We start from the raw sequence: 23,461 nt of genomic DNA, 5'->3' as shown, positions 1-23,461 counted from the left end.
AAGGAAACAAGTAGGTTTTAAGATTAGTCTTAAAAATATCCACAGAGGGGGAACACTTAATAAAAATAAGTAAACCTTTGCGGCAGCTACCAGAAAAGCCTGATCACCCATTCCTCTTAGCCTTGCCCCCAGGGACAGCCAGGAGCAGCTGGTCTGAAGTTCAGAGGGATCTAGGGATGGAGAGGGGGCAGAAGAGTTCAGAGATGTACTCTGGACCGTCTAAAGCCTTAAAAATAAATAAATAACCTTGAACTCGATGCAGTATTTGACTTGTAGCTAATGCAGAGATGCAAGTATAGGTGAGATGCTGTGTCTCTTCCTGGTACCAGTCAGCAGTCTGGCTGCAGAGTTCTGCACCGGCTGTAGTCAAGACAAGGTGGATTGGGTAATGCCAGAATAGAGGGCATTGCAGCAATCCTGCCCGGAGGAATTTAAGGCGTTTATATGATGACCTTCAGATCATTGAACTAGAGGAATGGTTTCAAACTTTCACATTGGTGTTGATTTGTTATCAAATGAAGGACAAATGTGGGGTTTAACTTTGTGACATACTGGGTCACCTCATTTCCCCTGTCTCTGATTAGGTTTGGCTCATGAAGCAAACGAGCAGTGATCTCTTCTTCTGCCTGTGCTGCACTTTAATGTGACGCTCACTTGCATAAACCTTTCCTGAACAAGACAATAAGCTACATCTTGTTAACTGTGTGTCCCTCTGTCTTCCCAGGTGATAGAGTGCATTACTCAGGGCAGGGTACTGGAGCGCCCCAGGCTCTGTCCCAAGGAGGTCTACGACCTTATGCTGGGCTGCTGGCAGAGAGAACCACAGCAGCGCCTCAACATTAAGGACATTCAGAAGATGCTGTTCACCCTGATGAAAGCCACACCAGTCTACCTGGACATACTGGGATAGACTTGGAAGGAACGAGGATGTAGTTTAGGACTGGATCATGACTGCAGTAGAAACGAGTTCACTAGATCAGAGGGAATAGAGCTTTGGAGCCAAAGTCTGGCCTGGACCCACATCATAGCCTGTGATGTGAATCAGTATTCGGACTGAACTCTTCCTTGCATCCAACTGCCTGACATTTGAGGATTGGAATGATGTTTAGCTGGCTGGAGTTATATTGCATTACATTAGAGTATAATCAAGTACATGGATTGGACCTCACCTACAAGTCTGGGTCTTGGTTTGTGTGGTCAAGTCCTGCTCCTTTTCGAATGAACTAGACATGACTATAAAGATGTGACTATGAAGTATGGAAAGCATCAGACTAGATTGACCTGGATTTATTGGTTGTACTGGTATGGTTTGGTTTAGGTACCGTCACTTTCTAACCTGCATCCTCATTTCACCCGTTGATCAGTCCAGCTTTGGTTCTGTTCTGGTTTAGACGAAGTCTGACCAGGTCTGGAGTTTGGCTCAGATTGTCCTAGATTATATCTACAGTATCTCACCCTGAACTTGTTTTCATCTGTGTCCCTCAGTAAGTCAGGTTTCATAAATCTAATATAAGAGCCATCTCACTTTCTCGGCCTTACATGGGTTGTATTTTTTCCTGGAAGCACATGACAGTCACACAGTGAACCATCCTGGACTTCTGAAGGTCTCCAGAAATCTGTGTGCATTTTAAATGGATGTTTGTTTATTCCACGTTCTCTTACCCAGGCTGATCTGTTTACCTGGTCACTGTTAATGTCAATGTCCAGATTGAACCATCATGTATTATAACAGACGAAGAAGAACATCCTCATGAAATGATGACGATGAGTTTCATCTTTGAAGAAGGAAACATGTCTGTTAATTAAATCTATTCATTTGAGTTGTGACATAGTTACCTGTGACTGATGAATCATAATCTGTCATGATTGGTTCTTAGTAAAACTAAGACAAGAGGAACTGAACTGTTGGATCATCTAACTTTAGGACCTTTGTTGCCCATGACGACTCCAGAATCTAGCAACAGTCACCACAATCGTCAAGGAAACGACCAGGTGGTTCTGGGTTAATGTAAAGGGACTGGTCACGTGATCATCCGTTGAACCTTTGTTTGTTGGAAAGGACACTGAGGATGAATCGAACACGTCATGTGCAGCAGCAGCTTGTCCAACGTCAACACGCTTCACTGTTTTCATCTGCGGAGCCTCATGGATCCACCTTCCAGTCCCGGTGTCATGTCAACCCGCTTAGTTGTTCACTTCCTAAAGAACCTGACCAGATCTTCCAACCCTGAGCCTGGAAGCATGAGTGACTGTGTGTCGCCACAGAGATGGACCCAAGTGCCTCCTACTTCTTTCTAAACACTGGGAACTTTACACAAAAAAACAGTAGTCTTTCAAAATAAGAGCACTTTTACATTTTGTTTACCTGCTTAAAAATGTACACTAGCTGTAAACTCTCATTTTTCATCATTTTAATGACAAACAAACCTACGTGCAGCACACACTACATATACTGCAAAAAAACCCCAAAAACTCAAAAACACAAGTAAAATTATTAAAAAGACATTTTTACTCTATTTCTGTAGGAAAGAGTAAAAATGAACAGAAAAAAAAATCTTTTTGTACTCTTTGCAGCTCGACGAGAACGTAGAACTTATCCAAGGTGAAGTTACATCTTAGTTCGTTTTTTTTAATTACATATTCTATATATTTTTAATTTATTTTTACTTTGAATCACAGAGTGGACCCCTGCCGTGCCCCAAAGCCATTGGAATATTTTGCCACTGGGTAGAAAATAAACTGATGACATACAGCTGGTCATGAGGAGCCTAGTTCAAGACGTGTTCTTGTGTTGTGAGCTTCACATGCTTTCACTCTGACGACTGAGCTACAGCTTCATGGCAACAGGAAGTCTGAGCTGAGAGGACAGCGATGGAGCCACCAGTCACTGTCACAAACATCGTGTTAGTTAAAGAATGTAAATACTGTAAATCTACATCCTGAGATATCTTAACTTATTTACTTTAATTGAGTTTGATTATTTTTAGCTTCTTGACGTGTTGTTATACAGTTCAGTGAAAGCCAATAGATCATTATGATCTATCTATCTTTCTTTTCATTGTAATATACTGTTATTATTTAGTCATAGAATGTAATAATCTACATTTAAATCAGTTTGTCGTAATTTGAGTTAATCATCCGAGGGTGATGTCAGGACGGTGGAGGGAAGAGCTAAAGTTAAAGGGAAGATACTGATCCAGGATCAGAAACAAGCCTCACTCTTAAAGGAACAGTTCAACATTTGGTTATTTTACTTTTGTTGAGTCAGGTCATCTCTGTGTGTGTGTGTGTGTGTGTGTGTGTGTGTGTGTCCACTTATGTTGCATTTACCTAAGTTTAGCATACAGAGTGGAAGCAGGGCTAAACTGTTAGCTTGGCTTACACCTTCACCTTCTCAACTGAGCGTGCATCTTTTATTTTCTGTTTCATTTTCTGTTCATTTCATAACACTGCACATTGTTCATGTTAACACAGCTCTGGTTTACAATGTCATCACGATTAGAAAAGCACTTGGGAGGCCTCATAGTAACACAGCTAACACATGTGTGGACCCCACTGTAAATACATATATGAACAGCGGGGTCCATAATGGCTCACTGAGCCCATAATTACAAACAATCAGTAAGCTTTGTCTTATTTTCTTCAGTAACAGAAACCAGTCTAAAGACTTCCCCCTGTCCATCAGCTTGTGTTCTCAGTGACAGCCATGAGTGTGTGAAAACACTGAGGGGGGGGGTTAGCTTGGTCTGAGCCACTGTCACTGTTCACTGCACTGATGTTTGTCATGTATCTGAATCTGGAACAACTAGTTTCTTAGTGCTAAAAAAAAAATTTACTCCAGAAATTAATACCTTGAATTAAAAGTTGTAGTGGATACAAAATGTATGAAGATTCAACAGATGCAAACAGCTGGGCAGGTAGGACAGGTAAATCAGTTAACACCTGTGTGCAGCCCTGGGTTTCTACTAACCTTTATGTTCATGAAGTCACGTCAGAGGTGCTCATGTTAAAGTTCACCCAGAGCATTAACAAGCCTCAACAAGCCCAAGTCTTCTGTATGATACAATCACTACTGTAATTATAAGTGTGTGTTTTCTGTTTGAACTGTAACCACATGAAATTATTATATTCCAGAACTATGCATATTTATGAAGATAGAGTTTTAGCAGGAACAGGACACTGGTGTGAGCTGCAGCAGGTTCATGTGCAACATCTCACAGCTTCTTGTCATGCGACAGAAAATGTGTGTTGTGCAGAAAAAAAGGAAACACGCACTAGGTGGATCGGTACTTTGTGGCACACGCACTGTATATTTGTTTTATCTGAACGTGCTCCAGGAAGCGATGCGTTATATGTGTGTGGTCTGCTGGGAGCTCGGGAGGAGCAGCTTTATTAGAACCTCGCTCTGCATGTTGATTATCGGCCCCGTGTGTAGCTCTGTCCATGATCGTGGCTTAGAAAATGTGTCTGCACTGTGTTTGTGGTCCAGAGTCCTGACAGCCTTGCTTTATGATAGGCCAGTACTGTGTGTTAGACCGAGCTAAGGTTTTCTAAAACATGTTCAGACTGAACGTGACGCAAAAATCTGCCTTGCATTATTCACTAGTATTTGAGTGTTTGAGTCCATTTTAATTTACCCCACAAAGCACTGACTGTACAGATGTTAACTGAAGGCTGGGACAACTGTGGGCTCAGTTTCTCTGAATGTGAGAGAGAGCTTGTGGGGTTCAAAGATTGTTTTTTTTCAGGAATACAACCCTGTGTGCTGATTGGTTTGCTTCTGCTGTCTTATAGGAATTAGTCAACTCTGCATGCCCACACCTTATCCCTCCAAACATTGACCATTTACCACAGTGTCTCTAAAGCTCCTTTTTTCCCTCTTCTCCTGTGTTTTATTTTGAAGTGTTGATCCATAAGATATATTTGTGGTTTTAAGAACCAAAAACCATCTCGGTGTAGTTTTACATCTGCTCCCTCAGGCTTCTCTCTGGAGCTGTTGTTACAACAGTTATGTAAGCCAATCAGAAGAGAGGAGGCTCTGAGCCTCTCTTCTGATTGGCTGACTGTTTTCTGAGTGATCCCGTAAAAATAAAGCAGATTTCAGGAAAACACTCAGAGAAACCAAATCCTGCAAGGTTGGATGGTGGGTCCAGGTGGGTGGGGCTTGGGCTGTGGCTGAAAGCGGTGACTGCTTTGTTGTGACATCACAAAGTTCCAGAAGTCCTGACGGCTGGTTTTAAGGCTCAGTTTCTGAATACAGGCTGTGTGCATTTCTCTGTGGACTGAGGCTTTGATACTTTCACAGTATTAATATAGAAGCTAGAGCTGCTTTATAATCAAACTACACATGGACAGAGACCTTTATACTATATGGACGTTTAAGTTAAAACAACCTTTTAAATGTTGTTGTGATCAGTAATTTATCAGCCAGTTTTTGTAGCTGAAAAAAAGTCAGTAATTTTGCCCGACTTATAACAGTAAACAATGAGCTCATGCCCCGATGAATTGAGACTTCTGTATGACAACAGTCAACAGTAACCAGCCCCACAGTGTTTGCTTCAACTAGGAATTTATATATTTTGTTCAGTGACTTGTAACAGGTAGGTGCAACAATGCACAAAAACAGCATCTGTATTCTTTTGTTTCATTTAGAACATTAAACATCACAACATCAGTTCATCCTAAAGTTCACACACAGCTGCTGGAAAGATGCAAAATGAATGAAAGAAGGATTTTATCAAAATCTGAAAACTCCACTTTCACCTCCACAGTTTAAAAATCACTAGGCCTATTGTGATGTTAATACCAAAAAAAGACAAAGAGTTAACTCAGCACCACGTGGTGCAGCGACATAGCAGTGACATATTAACAGAAAATCCTACAGTGGTTACATTAGAAATTCTCAGTGTTTCTTATTAAAGCTGCACTGAGCAGGAAAAGCCCTGTAACAGAAGAGTGTCTGCCTCCGTGAGTCAGATCAGCTCCTCCTCTGTTCTGTCGGTCCAGCTGCTCAGTGTCTTCTCTGTTGACAGGAAGAGATCAATCAACAGCAAAACTTAAACTGACAAACTGAAGCAGTCAGTCAGGTTGCTCAGGTAGTTTATAGCCAGTGATATTAGACATGTCATTAACGTCCTATTTAAAACCAAGTTCATATTAATAGCTCAACCGTGATGTTTTGGTCTAAAAACTCCACTAAATACAGTATGTTCATATTGTTTGACTCCAGTGACAACAATCACATCAGTCAAACCCAGTTCACTGGTGATGTGGGAAATCAGTGTGCGGGGGAGGGGAAGTAAACCGGCACTTTCCGTCAGTTCCATCACCTGCAGGTTTTTATGTTTTATTTTATTTCACTAGCATTAACCAAGGCTTGTATTTCAACCTCAGCCATAATAACCATGGTCTTTGCTGTGTGCAGACATAATAGCAAAAAATAATGATTATACAAAAACCTACTACTACTGGCACAGAGAGAATTCTCTCTGGTTAAAATGCTGCAAATAAACTGGACAAAAATGAAGGAGAGGATCTGTTTATCAGGACACTGAACTGATGACTACTGTGTTGATATCCAGGGGCCGGTTTCACCAAGCTGTGTCAGACTGGTCTGTAGTGCTGGTCCAGTCTTCATGTTGCTCACAGATCAGTCTGATGTTTGTCAGACTGTTTCACTAAAATAAAGACTGACTCATTTTAAGATAAAAACATTAGACACCTTACCCCGAGGCGAACTCAGGCCTAAGACCAATGTTACCATGGTAACAATCAGTGACACCTGCCCTCACCAGTAGCACCCAACAACAAAAAAACAGGGAAACATTACAGGAGAGTAATGAGAGGGGAAAGAGTTTTCTTTTTTCCAAATGAGATTTTTCTTTTTATTGTTTCACTCTTCACACACACATAAAGATTTTCTGCTGCACTAAATGGAGCAGAGCAGTTTGATGCAGATTGAAAAGTCAATTTACCCAGAATTCATTGTAACACAGTCCGGCTTAAGGTAATCAAGAACTAAACTGATTTGTGCAACGGATGAACTTAGACTCAGTCTATCTGAAGTCTGACTGTTTGTCATATCGAAACCACAGTCACATTCTGTCTTTGTGAAACCAGCCCCTGATGAGAAACAGTCACATGACGTGTCACGTGTATGTATGTCTCCTGAGCAGCCCTTGCTGCAGTAGTAAAGGCCAGCTTCCTGAAGACATCAGTGGGACTCACACACACTCAGAGAAGTTTGATCCCGGTGTTTCCTGTCTGATCACAGCCTGAAGCTTTCGCTGAGGCTGAAGGGAAACAGGTGTTTTTCTCTCTGTCGGCTCAGAACACATTTATACTCTTCTCCCCTCTTTTTCTTTTGTCCACGCTCTTCATTCACTCTCATCTCCTTCCTTCTTTCCTTCCAGTGTTCTCCTGCATCATACAAAGTATTTAAGCTCAGTATGTTAAAATCAACATTACTCAGTAATATGTCAGTGTCATTCTCTCTCTCTCTCTCTCTCTCTCTCTCTCTCTCTCTCTCTCTCTCTGGGTAATGTGTTGTATACTCGTCTCCATTCATAATTCTATGTATTAGAATAATTTCTCATCTTATATACTGTCTTCTTAAAAAGGTGAGATGTGGTGAACTTTTAAGGCGGCTCTGTGTCTGACTCTGATTAAAGTTACTTCATCTTTCAACATCTGTGTCCCTGTTTTTCTTTCCCTCAGGAAACATTGGAAAAGAGAATATATTCATCACTGAATAAAAACCCATTGCAACTTTAAATTAGATCAATCAATTATTTATTACTGTGATATGTGAGTCTTATGAATACTTCAAATAAGCATTAATGTTCTAACTTTTGCAATAATTGATGCCAGTGTCCAACACAAGCCTGATTTCCAATTTATTCATGTTTTTTTTTTATAGCAATTAACAATTGATTACATGGCATATTTTACTTTCAAGTTAATGTCTCCATTCTGCTCTAAATAACTACGATTTAATCAAAACACAATGAGCACTATCTTTCCACTGACCTGCAGAAAACGTGAAAAGAAACAAAAAAAAAAATCATTGAGCCACCGTAGAAATTGGATATGGCTGGAAAAACAAAGTCAACTGTTAACATTCCCACTTCAGTTCAACTTTAGTTTAATGTTAATTGATTTTTTTCAAATTGTTGATGAACATTAGGGTAAAGGCAGTGATTTACAATAAAAGTCAAAGGTTCAGGGTCTCAAATGTTTTTTATTTCTGTCTCTATCTGCTTCAGAGGCTGAAAAACAAAGGCTTTAGCGACAGCTTAGCCGGTCGGAGTCAGTGTTGGACTTCTCTAAGTCTGCAATAGCCGAACTTGAGCCGCTTCACAGTAGCCTCAGTGATCCGGGCCTTTAGAGAAGAGAATAGGTAAGTAACCATTTGACAGATCGGGCTGGTCCACAATCGACCTTGTATTGAATCAACACCAGCTGAAGATGAAACAGGTTTACTGTGCTCCATTTGAGCGAATCTCTGACCAAGTGAAGGAGCAACGATACCAATATGTGCACATGGGTACAGCATCCTCTCAGTTCTCTGTATAGACATGCCACTGTGTACCTCAGTGTTCCTGTTTGTAGTCCTTTTGTCTGGCCATTCTCCCTTTTTCAGAGAGTGCTTGAACTTGATGCCAGTGCTGTTCCCTATGAATATATCTTCACTGACGAGGCAGGATTCAACCTGCAGAAGACCAGGAACATCACTGGCAACCGTGCCGTTGTCAATGTCCCTGGGCAGTGCGGTGGAAATGTCACCATGTGTGCTGCTACTGGTCAGCGCGGGGTCATACATCACCATGCACAACTTGGTACAACACTCTGCATTTGCTAACATTCCTTGACAAACTCAAAAATATCCTCATCGTCCCACAGGAAGAGGAACCAGAGCGGCCCACCTACGTTGTCATTTGGGATAATGTAAGTTTCCATTGAGCCGCTCTAGTCCACGACTGGTTCGCGAACAACAGACGTTTTGTAGCACTGTACCTTCCACCATATTCCCCATTTCTACAACCGATAGAGGAATTCTTTTCAGCGTGGCAGCGGAAAGTGTATGAACGCAGACCCCACGAGTGTGTGGCACTACTCCAGGCAATGGAGGTGGCATGTGCTGACATCCATGCAGATGAATGCCAGGGATGGATCCGCCATGCCAGGCGATTTTCCCCCCGCTGCTTGGCCAGGGAGAACATGGCAGCAGGTCTCTGGCCTGACCAGGATCAGAGTCGGTCAGTTCAGCTGAACACTTTGTATTGCAGTAACGAATAAATATTTCTTTTGTTACCTTTTTGTATCTGTGCACTGATATTCTTTAGTGTTACTCATTTTACTTACATAGGTGAAATTACTGGGTTTTGCTACTTACTATATAAAATAGGTAACATTTGTGTTGCATATACATTTAGTAATGTAAATGCTACTTCGGGACAAAAAACTCTACACTTCAGCAAAACGGGAAAAAGGAAACTTATTTCCATTTAAATATGTAACATGGCCTCATAATGCCAAAACATACATGAACACTTTTGGTGGTAGTGTTGAATTTATCACATAAGTGTTTATCCGATGCTCTGTAAGACATACAGTTTTTTCGATTGCATAAACACTAAAATCAAAAGTATTACACAATTATCAAAATCTGACACTCACGGAGCAAAACATCGGCCCGGATTTGCACCAATATAAGCACAATGTCAGCCTCACACTTTCTGCAAAACAATACACACAGTGATTTGCGAAACACTAAACACACTTGTATACATTAGACACAGAAGAATATCATGATGTCACTTCCTTGCAATTCCAAAGCACTGACTGTGAAATTACCACACCTGTGAGCCAGTTGGTTAAACACAGCCATCAGGTTCGCAAACACATGATTGCTTAATTGTAGACACACCGATTAGGTTTAAGCACTATAAACATGCAGCACGTTAGTTCACCTGTCTTCAACCAAAACGGAAGGAGTCAGAAGAAGAAGAGTGACAATGTTCTCATTTGCCTGGAGAAATCCACTTTTTTTTTTTTCCACGGTTCTCCAAACATTATAGTGTGAGCCGGCGCTTCAAGGAAGACGCTTCAGAAACCGTTTTCGCAACCGTTATTCCTGTAGTTCACACTTAATGTGGCTGAACAGAAGACTCACAGCCTGTCAGCCTGTATTATTGTTGTGTATCTGTGATGTTTCACCGCATTGCAGGCGACTTCATCACATTGGTATGAAGCAGTCTAGCAAAGATATAAAATAAATGCTTAAATGTTTGTCAATATTGACATTTTATACCTTAAGTATTAAGTATAAATAATTCAGATTTACCAGCGTCATACACCAGCAGGGCGGGGAAGTGGTGGAAACTTGAAGAGATCAGCGGCGCGTCTGCAACCATTGAATTCTGCTGCATGTTATCCACTTAGTCTCTCTCTCTCTCCTTCTGTCTCTCTCTCTGTCTCTCTATCAGAATAGAGACAAAAAATGCCCAAAAGTCAAGAACAACTGGGCTGTGGTCAAAGATGTTTCTTTCTTATGAAGGTTGAAACTGAGGGAAGTGAGCTGAAGTCTCTGAGCAGCATCATGATCACAGCTGCTCCACTTCTCTAAATGATGAGGGAAGGAGCTTCAGTGCTTCCTATCTTATCTCCTTTAACCGCTCACTGCACTGAGAATCAATGTTCTCTACTTAACAAATGTATAAAAAGTCAGAACTTGTATATTTCATTCATGTTTTCTTATTTCAACATTTCAAACGTGTTCGATTTGTTTTTGTGGTTAAGAAATGAGAATTTATGATGTGTTATAAATAAAGTTAGTGAAAGTTCAGTCAGATTCTTCCTTATGAATTCTCCCTCACATCTTTCCCTGACCTCATGACGTTTTCCATCGAGCCCACGGTTTAGAAAGGAGATTATTTGGACTTTTTGACCGCACCCTTGGTGTGTTCAAGCCAGGTTCATCACTCAGGGTTGGACTCAAACACAGGCCGCTGCTGCAGTTAGGACTCTGCCTTCATGGTACGTGCTCTACCAGGTGACACCCACCCCTGTCTCTTATACACATCTAGTACGTCACACATCTTGTCAAACCCATGAAGATGTTGTCTGAAGTTGTGTGTGTTTTGTCTTTTCTCAGGGTTCTTTGGGCCACTTTCTTTAACCGTGTAATTCCAGAACAAAAATCTTAAATCTTAGACTGAGAATGAAATAATGTAATAAAATAAAATTTTTTATTTCTCATGTGTCTCTCATATTTGCATGATATTAACTTTAATGTCTTTAGTATCTTGCAGTAAATAATCCTGCTGCACTGTCCTGCAGGAATCTGCTCCCCAAATGTGACATAGAGCCGAGACACACACATTCACACACTGACACACACACCAAATCCATAATGGGTGTTAACTGAACCTCTGATTTTTACTGTGTTGAGTTACTGAGTAGGAGTCTGTCATTCTCTCTCTCACACACACACACACACACACACACACACACACACACTGACTTTTTGTGACCCTCAGTATAGAGTTGCAGGGTAAATGACTGACTGTGAAACATGTGGTCACTAGGGGGAGGAGTCACAGGTTTGGCTTCATTAATATTTAAAGGCAGACAGCAGACAGCGGGTGTGTGGTGGGTTACTCTGGAGACATGTACTGTACCCATCAAATATGTAGGTTTTTATAGCTACAGGAGCGGCTACAGAAACCTGTTCAACGCTGCTACAGTGCCACAGTGCTTTTACATGACCATTACTCTGCCCGTGCATCCGTGTGTGTGTGTGTAGGTGTGTGTGTGTCACAGAATTCTGTAACATCATAATGATGTAGATCTTAGTGTAGTGTGAACACTACAATTTAGAATTAGCTCTTGTTGAAAGGGGGCACCAGTCCTCACCAGTCCAATGAATTATTTAATTGATTAATATGATCAATCTCGATTCAATGGATCTCCAGTCTCTACTTCAAAACAACACAACAGGACAATGTCTGAGTGTAAATAAAGACGTTTATTAACTAGACTACTATCTACAGAGTAAATGCAACATAATGTGAATATGTTATGGCTATACAGTTAATGGCTCACTACTTCTACATCAACCCAATCATGAGCAGGATGTTAAGACCGGCCTACTATGAGTTGTGCTGTAACTTGAGACCCGTGGCTGAAACCCAGGATGCTGTGGTAACCCTGGAGACGCAGGATCCTGGCCTTATGTCCCGTTATCACAGTGATGGATTCTGCCGGTGTCTCAGCGGTTCAGCTCTGGTGGAGTTTGCCAGGAGACTTTCTGTGTCGGGCTCTCTTGATTTCTGGTAGAATTCTCTGCAGGCGATCTGGGCAGATGTGTTCTCTGCTGGAGTCTCTTGCTGGTTGATGCGAACTAAACTCTTAACGCACTTAACTTTGGCTGGATAACTTTAGGGGAGACTCGTGTTGACCAGATGACTCTGAAACTGTCAAAAAGCTTAAAAAAAAAACAAAAAAAAACGTGATGATAATTAAAAGTTACAAAATTACTCTGAGGCACTTCTGTTGTTTTGGTTCAGTTGGTTTCGACTTGGCTTATAAACATGAGAAAATGCTACTTGGAGCAAAGAAAGAACAAAGAACACGGACTAAATGATAAAGTGCAAAAAAATGGCAAAAAGCGATGACTAATAGCTGATGACTGTTTTATCCCCTGGGGGCTGGCGCACGTTTCAGGGGCGTCACCCGTCTCCTGTGTTTCAACTTGGAGAAGAGAGTCATTTTCCACAGATCTTTTTAATATTTTAATTCTAGAGTTTCTCACACGTCCGTCTTCCAGCATGACCATTAAACACTGAATGAAACAACATATAAATCTAATGGCACTGGCAACGGGATTCATTTTCAGATTTTCAGATTTCATGTTACATCCTTCAAACATGGAATTAATCATAATAGTGAGTGAGTGGTTACCTGATCTCACAACATAATAAACATTTCCTGAAGCTAATAGTCTATAAATGTGGATTACACAGCAGTTCTGACTATAATAGTAATAAGAGTACATGTTACATTTCAACCATTCTATTGGATAGAGATCTGGGGATTGACCTATTACATAGAAACATCACATGAGTTACAGAACAGTTAGATATTTAATTGTATATTCTTTCTCAGACCTGTGTCTGGGAGTCTGTTCTGCTGGTCACTACCCAGGACTGGAATGTGGGTTGTAGTTTTATCTAAAGAAGGACAAAGTGAAAGGGGGAAGAACTAGTTTGTGTGTGTGTGTGTGTGTGTATTCATGCATGGCACAGAGTTTAGGAATCACACCTTAGTGAAAAATCTGTCCTTTTGATGTTACTTTTCCTATGTAAGAATCAATCAAATATCAATAGACAGAGTCTTATTGTTAGGAACTGAAGATTTTGCCTATGCTCTCCAGTTTGCCTGGTGTCCATTCCTTGATCCTCTGGAGCTGACCCTTTGACCCGTGATCTGGTTGTGAATCTCTTTGACGTGCTAAACGCATGTTCTGTTGGTGAGAGAAGGGTCTTTTGTCAATTTGATAGTTTGATTGTGGGAAGAGTGACAATTTTGGAACCATAACTCTACATGTCCTTTCAAATAACTTCTTTAATGGATTGTAACTGATGCCAGACTGTACATACAACTGGCAGAAACACTGTGGACCTGGTTGGATTGATGAGAGCTGCATTTCGGAGTTTTTCATCCTTAGTGAAGTTTTTCTTCATGACAAATTGAAGAATTCCATCGTTAGTGGATGAGAATAATATATGTTTTTTTTTGTTATGACAGTCATTTAATCACTGTCATGATGAAGCAGGTCTGATAAATGAAGTCTTGCAGCAGGTAGATGCGAGAACATTTTTGACACAGCCAATTGTCATTGTGACTGATCATACAGAATATTGTGGAAAACCATGCAAGAAACCATTAGAGAAAAAAACACAGAAGGTAATCGCAGAGGAAAAGACCACGATGTTAAGTTAAGGACTGACATGCTGAAAAATATATATTTGTGACAGCAAGGTGGATGGATGGTGTTTGTGTGTGGGCTTTGTGTAATTAGCTCACATTAAAGAAATGTACATTTAATCTGTTATTGTAAATGGCTTAATATTATTTGTGATACATGCAGGTCTTGTGTGTGTAGTAAGTTGACAAAGTTTTACTTTCTTCTTCTTAACCCCTTGGATTGGCTCAAGGCCCCAGCCCTGGCTGCTCAGGGTTTGAAGGGTTTCATGCCCGGTCCCTAACACAGACTATGGTTCTCAACTCTTGGCATTAGTTTTTTTCATTTTCTCACTTGATGGTGGTATGGAAACAGATTTTCATGTTTCCTAATTAATGAAGCAGGCCCTCCCAGTCATTCACAGACAGGGCTGGCAGCCTAGGGCTAGTGCCAGTGGTTGAGAACCAGAGGGTAGTTAAGGGAGAAGGTTTGTGACTCTCTAATGCCGTAGCAGCAAAGGCTGGGCTTCTGGAGACAGTACCAAGGATTGACAAGCAGAGCCTAATACAGGGATCAGGTGTGAGCCCCACCAAGTAAAACCCCCAACCCTTCCTCCCTTGTCTAGGGCTTAATTAGTCCCCCTTCATGTGTACCCACACTTAAGCACCCCTCCTTGGATGTCTAACTAAAGTATCGCAGGAACATTTGAACAGGTTTTGAATTAATGAGGAAAAATGCAAGACTGTTTCCACACCACCTTCAAGTGAGAATTAAAAACATGAAGAAAATGTCAGAAGGTGAGAACCAGTACCAGGTGTGGGGACCATTTGTGCGGTCCTCCAATGTCCAGGCATGCAGGGCTGGGAGCTGGAGCCTGGAGCCAGTGCCAGGGGTAAAGAATAAGAGCCAGATACAGATATTGTGTGTGTGTGTGTGTGTGTGTGTGATGTCATGTGTGACATCGTAATGATGTTCACCTTTGATATCAAAGCCACATTAGAACGTATCCTTCCACAGTCTGTACATACAGCTGTGACACCCTGTGGACCTGGTTGAATTGATAAGAGCTGTACTTCTGAGTTTTCCTTCCTTAGTGAAGTTTTTCGTCACAACACATGGAAAAATTCCGTCATTTGTGGAAGAGGAATAATACGTGGTTTCTTGTTTTGTTGTGACAGTCATTTCATCACTGTCATGATAAAGCTTTTGATAAAAAAAACACAGGAAACCAGGAGGGAAAAAAAACACAGAAGGTAATGGCAGAGGAAAATTCCATGATGCTGCTTGACCTGCTCTGGAATGTGGACTTAGAGAATTTTACTACAAACTCCTGGATGTAACTTCTGAATGGTAAGGGCCGATATACTGCAAAAGAGATTTAATTTGGATCATTACTATGCTACGGGACTATACTCGTAACAGCAATGTGAATGGATTGTATTTGTGTGTGTATTTTGTGTAATTAGCTCACATTTAAGAAATGTACATTTAATCTGTTATTGTAAATGGCTTTATATTATTTTTGATAAATGCACGTCTTGTGTGTGTAGGGAGTTGACAAAGTTTTACTTTCTGATGGTTGTAGTGAAACTATTGTGTTTCTGAACAGCTGTGTTGTCTCCAGAACATACAGTAACTTATATCTTATAGCGCTACAGCTTCAAATCCTGTGAGACTTTATGATGCTATCTTGACTAATGTTAATAGTACAAGTAGAGTGCAATCTAAGGTAAACCAAGCTGGGATGCACGTATTGTCCAGAGCTTTCAACTCTACAACTCACAAAACACTGAAAAACAGCTTACTTCATAAATTCTTTGTGCAGCTTGGAAATATTTCTGTTGTCATCTGTGCTACTTGTATCATGTTTCTGCATTTGGTTGTGTTGGGAGTAATTGCAACACGTGTGTTGCAGTACATTGAGCTCTCTAAGCCACCATAGCAGTCATAGTACAGCTAAAATAGCCACATTGATAGCATTCTAGCTTCAACGACTACCTTTTTTTTTTCATTTCACTTGACAGTGGTGTGGAAACAGTTTCTCTAGTTTCCTCATTAATGCATCACCTATTCAAACTGCGTCTATCTCTACTTTAGGTATGGATCTAGGGACGTGTATGTAGATGTGGATGCACGTGTAGGGAAGCCAAGGAAGTCCCAGACTCAGCAGGAAGGGTTGGGTTAAATCCAAGAACAAGGCAGGATGGGCTGGAAACCTCGAGACATTGGCAGTGGTTGAGACCCAGAGGCCGGATCAGGGACCAGGTGTAAAACCCTCCAAAGTCACAGCAACTAGGGCTTGGGACCTGGAGCCAATGCCAGGGGTTGAGAATCAGAGTTTGTTTCAGGGACCAGGTGAAAGGCTTTCTAAGAACAATGAATCAGTAACATTTCCGAAACCACTGTGAATTGAACAAAATATGGGAGGGGGACAAGGGTGGGGCCAAACGGAGGGGGACAAATGAAGGCCTAGACCCAGGAGGAAGGGATGGGTTGTTGATTGGCAAGGCCTCACACCTGGTTCTTGTTCTGCTCTCTACTTGAGAACACTTGGCACCGGCTCCAGGCCTCCAGCCTTGGCTGCTTTGGCCTGGGAGGGCTACACACCTGCTCCCTAAACAGGCCTCTGGTTCTCAACCCCTGGCTCTTGATCCAGGTTACCAGGCCTGGTTTCTTGGGCTTTGGAGGGTCTTCCACCTGGTCCCCATACCAGCTTCTTCTTCTTAACCCCTTGGATTGGCTCAAGGCCCCAGCCCTGGCTGCTCAGGGTTTGAAGGGTTTCATGCCCGGTCCCTAACACAGACTATGGTTCTCAACTCTTGGCATTAGTTTTTTTTTATTTTCTCACTTGATGGTGGTATGGAAACAGATTTTCATGTTTCCTAATTAATGAAGCAGGCCCTCCCAGTCATTCACAGACAGGGCTGGCAGCCTAGGGCTAGTGCCAGTGGTTTAGAACCAGAGGGTAGTTAAGGGAGAAGGTTTGTAACTCTCTAATGCCGTAGCAGCAAAGGCTGGGCTTCTGGAGACAGTACCAAGGATTGACAAGCAGAGCCTAATACAAGGATCAGGTGTGAGCCCCACCAAGTAAAACCCCCAACCCTTCCTCCCTTGTCTAGGGCTTAATTAGTCCCCCTTCATGTGTACCCACACTTAAGCACCCCTCCTTGGATGCCTAACTAAAGTATCGACAGCAACCAGTAGCTGATATAGGGACCATTCCTCCAATGCCAAGGCATGCAGGGCTGGGAACTGGAGCCTGGAGCCAGTGCCAAGGGTCATCACCATGAGGGAACCAGTGGAGACGCCAACCACACGACAGTTGTATCGATCTCCTCATCTGTCCATCCATTAGCCATCCCACTTATCCTCTGAGGGTTGCAAGGGGAGGGGAGCTTTTAGATCTACTTTGATCTCTAACAGTTGAAATAAATGGATCTGACCGGAACTGAAGCACACATACATTTTTAAAGGAGTGATTCTTCACAGCTGACAGTGGGCAAGAGGCAGGGCACACCTTGGACAGGTCACCAGACTTCATTGGACTGATATAGAGACTGTAGGATGAGGAGGCCAGAGTCACATGACAACATGTAAAGTCCACACAGAAAGGTCTGTGATAAACTACTTTTGGAACCCAGAACTCAGACCCACTGCATCACTGAGCCGCCCCCCTTCTAATCTAACTCATTATTATCATTATTACTATAATTATTATTTATTGTGTGGAGCTGCATCTGGAACACATGCAGCTGCTATAGCATACTAAACCCATGAGTATGACACAGTCACTGCTCACTTATTATGTAGCCTGGGATGTGTGTGATTCTGCCTCAGAGCGGCTGTAAAAATAAGAATCAAGACAAAACTGGACTTATCTGATGAAATAAAAAAAGTGTAGAACATCCTGCTGTGTTTCTGTGACTCTGGACCTGAAAACTATGCTCAGTATGACTTCATATCAGTGTCTGTGTCACTGGGGTTGGGCAGTATTGCGTTTACATGACTCCCTCCCTTGGCAATAGGCCTTACCGTAGGTAGAGGGGCTTTCAGACTACTAAATAATTCACTCATCACAAATCATGGTACAGATTTCATCCAGCCTGCTCCAGTTTCATATTTTGTTTTGTTAAAAATCTGATATAGGTGATATAAGGCTCTGAGGAGCTGCCTTCTCCCCTCTGTCTGTCCCTCCCTCTGCTGTCTGTCCTCCTCTCCTGGTAAAGTGATGCCCGGAGTAGCATAGCATGTTGTTGTGTCTGAGTTAGCCCACCCGATCCTTGAAACACCTCATATGCTGTGAGCTAGTTTTCTGACCTCTTAGTGGATAATAAGTGTTTTCTCCAGCTCACTGTCAAATATTCAGACTCATTCTTTTGATGATGCTGCGGTTAAGAGCCTTGAGTCTCACATCTGGGTCTTTTGTCGACACTTGGCACACAGACCTCAAACAAGACTGGAGCATCTGCCATTTGCCTCCTGGGGACAATGTTCCCTTTTCTAGGGTGTTTTCCTGTTTGCACACAGCACTGCCCTGACCGCTGATAGCTATTAAAAACTAAAATTACTGCCTTGATGTTGTTTTCTCCACCAGCATTGATGGCTTTTGCTAGTAATGTTGAAATCAGAGGAATATGCTCGAGTTCAATTTTTTTTTTCTGTTTAAACAACATAAGTTTACACCATGATTAGAGCTGCAACAATCATTTTAAATGTCAATGAATATACTCATAACTTTTCAGTGTGTATTTAAATAATAAAATGTCTTATTTTGCTTCTTTTGACAGAAAGAAAATTGAGTTTTTCCTATTGGTTCTGTCTGGATTTCCTGACTAATACCTGAGTGAAAATGTTTTTGAAAAACTTTTCTTTCTAACAAGGTGAGTTCTGAACATTGGTGTGGTCACACATTTGATGGGGGAGAGACCAGATGGAGGGGGGCGACTGAGGGTTTTGTACGGTGGCCCTGAGAGCTCAACACACTACATCTTAAGAAAACACATGCAAACAGACAAAACACAAAAAAACTTCAGAAAACATCTTCATCAATATGCCAATACTCACAACACAACGGAAGTGTTTCCAGGGGACACTAAACAGTGATGAACCTGCTGGTACGCAGTTGTTCAATGCGTTCAACTCCAAAAGTCACAACTGGGCATTGAACAAGTGGCTCCCAGCCAGGTTAAATTACATTTGTTTAAGTTTATATTTTATTTTATATTTTTCTGCCTTAATTCCAATAGTGACAGTGAGAGAGAGAGAGAGAGAGAGAGAGAGAGAGAGAGAGAGAGATAGCTGATGATATGCAACAAAGAGCCACAGGTTGGATTCAAACCCCTGTCACTGCAGTTAGGACTACGCCTTCATGGTACGCACTCTACCAGGTGAGAAGTGGGTGGAGTTAGTCTGTTGTTTTGACAACTATATTCATTTAATGACCTGATTGTTGCGAGGGGGCACAATGCCCATGTTGTTTTAACCCACTGGCTTCTCAAACTAGTTTTAATGAAGTAATAAAACAAGAGAAAATGTGAGACTCTCCAGTTTGGCCCACAGCGGCGAAGCAGAATATTTATAGCTAGTTAGTGCAGCCGGTGCATTGTGGGTCCTGTGGTCTCTGTGCATACCCTCACACTCAGACATTTACAAACCCACACAACCTGAAACAGTAGCTCTGTTGGTGAACGGGCCTGTGGGACCGGACAGTTAAACGACCAATTAACCGAGCGGATCGATACAGCTCCCTCCTGACCGAGCTAATTAACTGCTACTGTAACAGGAGAGCTGTTCCAGCGCCGGGCTGTTTACTGCGCAGTTCAGTGGAAAACCAGCAGAAGACGGAGGGGTCATAACACGTGTTTTCCTCCGTGTGAAGATGGAATAAAAACAGCTCATTTGATATTTAGACTGATGGGCTGTTGTGCTCAGTGAGTTCAATAAAACTTAATGTATTCTCATAACCTCCGATCAGAGAGTGAGGCAGGTTGTGTGAGAGAAAAGTGTCAAACATGAAGAGAAAACGACTGCTGGGTCATTTCCTCTCAGTGTAGAGTAGTTGAAGTTTTTAGCCGTGCTAACTGTGCATCTCGATTGACGGCCATGTTGGTCTATGATATAACTTATGGATGGCAATGAGAGTTGGTACAGAAATCTATGTGGACCAGGGGATGATTCTCACTGACTTTGGTGATCCCCCACTGTCCTCTAGTGCCACCAACAGGTCCAGATATTCCCAGCAGCCTCAGCTCTACTGTGTGTTTAGATACTTACTCCAGCTACACAGGTGACTGCACTTCACACTGTGTGAAACTACAGCTGCAGCTGTAACGCAACTTTTTTTGCACCTAAGGGATGGTTCAGGGCTCACCTTGGGGTTTTTCTTCAAACCACAAATATATCTTCTTATGGATCAACACTTCAAAAGTGTAAAATATGAACTTGTAATATAAAGCATTGGCATTGGGTTTTTAAAACATTTGGATGCTCAATGTTTTTTTGATGTTCTCTAATGTGTTATGTCTTGCTCTGTGCATCGCATGGCGATGGTGTGACACATGAAGGCCTATGTGGGCGGAGGATTGTCTTCTCCTCAGTCGTCCACCTGGGGCCTGAGATTAACACAGTGTGCTGTGGTTCTACCATTCTGTCCTCTCTCCCTAGTTCAGCCACAGCCAATACCCTGGCAACATGAAAGTGGAGGGCCTTCCCCATGTGAAAGATGAAGTGTTTCCAGATGATCGAGGAGCTGTAGAAACCTGATCTGACCCGGGAGAAGGCTGAGTGATAGAATCATTGGCAGCGTCGGCCTCTCTAAGGGCTGCCCTTCATGTCCCTCCTGCATATTAGAACACATGACGAGTACTGAACCAGATCCGGTTTCTCCTCCAAGAGACAAATTCAAATATCAGTTATTTCTCAACAAGACATTAGACTAAGTTTTTTTTTATTCAAGCTGCTATAAAGAGTCTGATGTATTTCAACCGTGTTAAACTCTTTGAACGCTTGGCTGCTTTTCAGTCCCTGGATTTTTTTAAGATTCTGGCTTAGAAACTACATGTCTTAGTTCAGTGATCCACATATAGATATTTCCAAATATTTCAGGGGTCTGTGGCATATCAGTGGTACAATAAAATATGTAGGATTGTTTTACAAAATTTTTTTATTGTATGGGTTTTCTCAACACGTAGTAAATCTCTGTAAGAAACATGGTGATGAGGATACCATCCCATTATCCCATCATGCTTTGAAATTTTCCCATCATGGAGAGCGTTCAGTGGGGTTCAGAGGGCGGTAGTGGTTACCACTGTTGCCTCACAGTGAGAAGGTTCTGGGTTCAAACCCCCTTTCTGTGTGGAGTTTGCATGTTCTCCCTGTGTCTGCGTGGGTTCTCTGGCTTCCTCCCAGAATCCAAAATATAACATGCACAATAGTTTAATCGGAGACTCTAAAACGCCCTCATAGGTGAGAATGAGTGCGTGACTGTTTTTTTGTCTCTATATGTATAGATAATGGTTGGATGAATGGATGGCTGTGTCCAGAACATCCATTAGCCCATAGACATATATATATATATATATATATCACTGGTCGCTTCAGCCCGTTGCTATGATACATCAACGTTGCCTCCATATTGGATCGGGCAAGACTGCCCTGTAAACAATTAGGAATAAATGGAGGAGCTGCAATTTTTCTGGATTAAAAACAATATAACGTTTACATTTCTCAACTGATTTCAATGAGTTGTTTTTATATGTGAAAGATTCTCAGCCCCCACGTGCTCTTGGGTTTTGATTTCTCCTTGGTTGTGGCATTTAACTGTCACCCATGCACCTCCTTACACCTCTGATTCTGTTATTCATTTACTTGTTTGTTTGTTGTTTGGTTTAATTGTTTCCTTTTGACTGACAACCATTTGTGTGTTGTCCTTACTAGTTTTTGTCTGAACATTGAGCCAGTTCATGACAAATGGGGGCTCGTCTGGGATACGAACTCTTGCTGTCTCAAAAATGCAGAGGCATTGAAAGCGTTGTCGTCCCTTTTGGAGCATTTAGGTGAGTGGAATTGATTGAACTCATTAATAACTTTGCTGGGTTGTTTTCTCACACTCCATTTCGTATGGACCTTATTAAACATGACATCGATGTTGGTGACGTTGTGCCAATTAAACAGTGTCCGCCGTGTTTTTCCAAAGAAACGCAAACAGTTAAACAGGGGCCAGAACATGTTTGTTGGGCCGGATCATGGTCAGACAAAGCAGGCCTGGTCAGGTTTACTTGTAACGACTGAAGCCTGACCTCAAGCATGATCTATTGTCTTCAACCCCCTGAACAAAGGAAAGACTCCAACTCCCAGCATGCTCCACATTTCATACCTGAAGTGGATTCTGGGGAGTCTGAAACTCACTGCCCACTGGCAGAGATGCAGCGAATCCCGACGACAGGGCCGTGTCGTCACTGTGTCTTTAAAAGCCCGCTGTGCATACGCACCATCAGAGTTTGTCAACTTCCTCTGTGAGCTGTTAGCTCAGCTAGTTTACTGAAGGAGGTAACCAACCCTGTGCACACTTGTTTCCCCTTTTCCCCACGGAACACAAATTTAAAGGCTCCAACACGAGATTCTGCCGGCGCAACTCGGACTTCCCGTTTTGCCAGCAGAAGGAAGAAGTTAATTCACAGACAGTTGGAAAAGCTACGCCAGCTACCCTCCGATCACATCGACTCTGCTGTGTTCCTGTGCGGCCAATTCAGGAACCAGCTGCCGCGACCGGAACGAGGACAGCACCGTCAGAACCGTACTGGAGCACCCGTGCTGGATATTACTGACGGACATTCACACGCACCTAATCGCTTGGAAGCAATCCAAGTAAGGTTTACAACTGGGCAGAGACAGTGATTGTGTTTAATTTAGCTGATGCTATCGAGTTAGTGATGCAAATTCTTGTTGTTGAGCTGTTATTATTTTGTGTCATGAAAGACAGACTGCCGAGTCCGTTGCATCGTACTTTGAAAGTGATAAGAATCGTGTTTAACAGTTCACTGCTCTAGAAGAGTTGTGTGTGCCGCCTCGGGTGAAAGGTGAGCCGCTCAGCCTCATGCCGCTCTCTGTGGGTCTAGTGTCTGCTGCTCTCCTCTCATGGTCATCCGACTCCGCCGCAAGTCGCCTTTCCTCTCTTTTCTCTCTCTCCACCAACACACACACACACGTTCAATACTCCACATACACATTAAACATCCCTCCCCACCAGCCACAGGTGGTGTGGATTTTAAGCTTGGTGAGCACAAGAGTCCCGACGCTAATTGGCGCTGCCAAGACAAACCACGTCCGCCATTTTGGCTCACGTGACACGACCCGTCGCCAAGTCACGTCCGCCATCTTGTCACACACACACACACACACATCTGAATGTGTTTACTGTATTGCTGTGTTTTCCGTATATGCTTAGTTGAGTCAGAGCTCATACTTTACCTTGTTAAGTCACTTGAAGTCGCTGAC

The 23,461-nt window shown here is 42.3% G+C and overlaps 1 protein-coding gene across 3 annotated transcripts in view; it reads left to right on the top strand.

The window, feature by feature from the left end:
* The window catches only part of LOC111647668 (NT-3 growth factor receptor-like), a 129,814-nt gene extending 122,128 nt beyond the window's left edge, over positions 1 to 7,686 (top strand). For 2 of the 3 annotated variants that reach the window (XM_023397297.2, XM_087171554.1), the window contains one exon: positions 725 to 7,686. In XM_023397297.2, coding sequence (XP_023253065.2) covers positions 725 to 910 — 186 coding nt within the window. In that variant the 3' untranslated portion in view covers positions 911 to 7,686. The remainder of the gene's footprint in view (positions 1 to 724) is intronic. The other variant, XR_015436588.1, reaches the window with a different exon arrangement.
* Positions 7,687 to 23,461: the final 15,775 nt, after the last annotated feature.

The sequence above is a fragment of the Seriola lalandi genome, unplaced genomic scaffold (assembly GCF_002814215.2).
Source record: "Seriola lalandi dorsalis isolate HSWRI2012SDOR001 ecotype SW California unplaced genomic scaffold, Sedor1 jcf7180002055008, whole genome shotgun sequence".
In the NCBI taxonomy this organism is placed as follows: domain Eukaryota; kingdom Metazoa; phylum Chordata; class Actinopteri; order Carangiformes; family Carangidae; genus Seriola; species Seriola lalandi.
The sequence above is the reverse complement of the archived record's forward strand: the minus strand, read 5'-3'. Positions and strand labels throughout refer to the sequence as shown.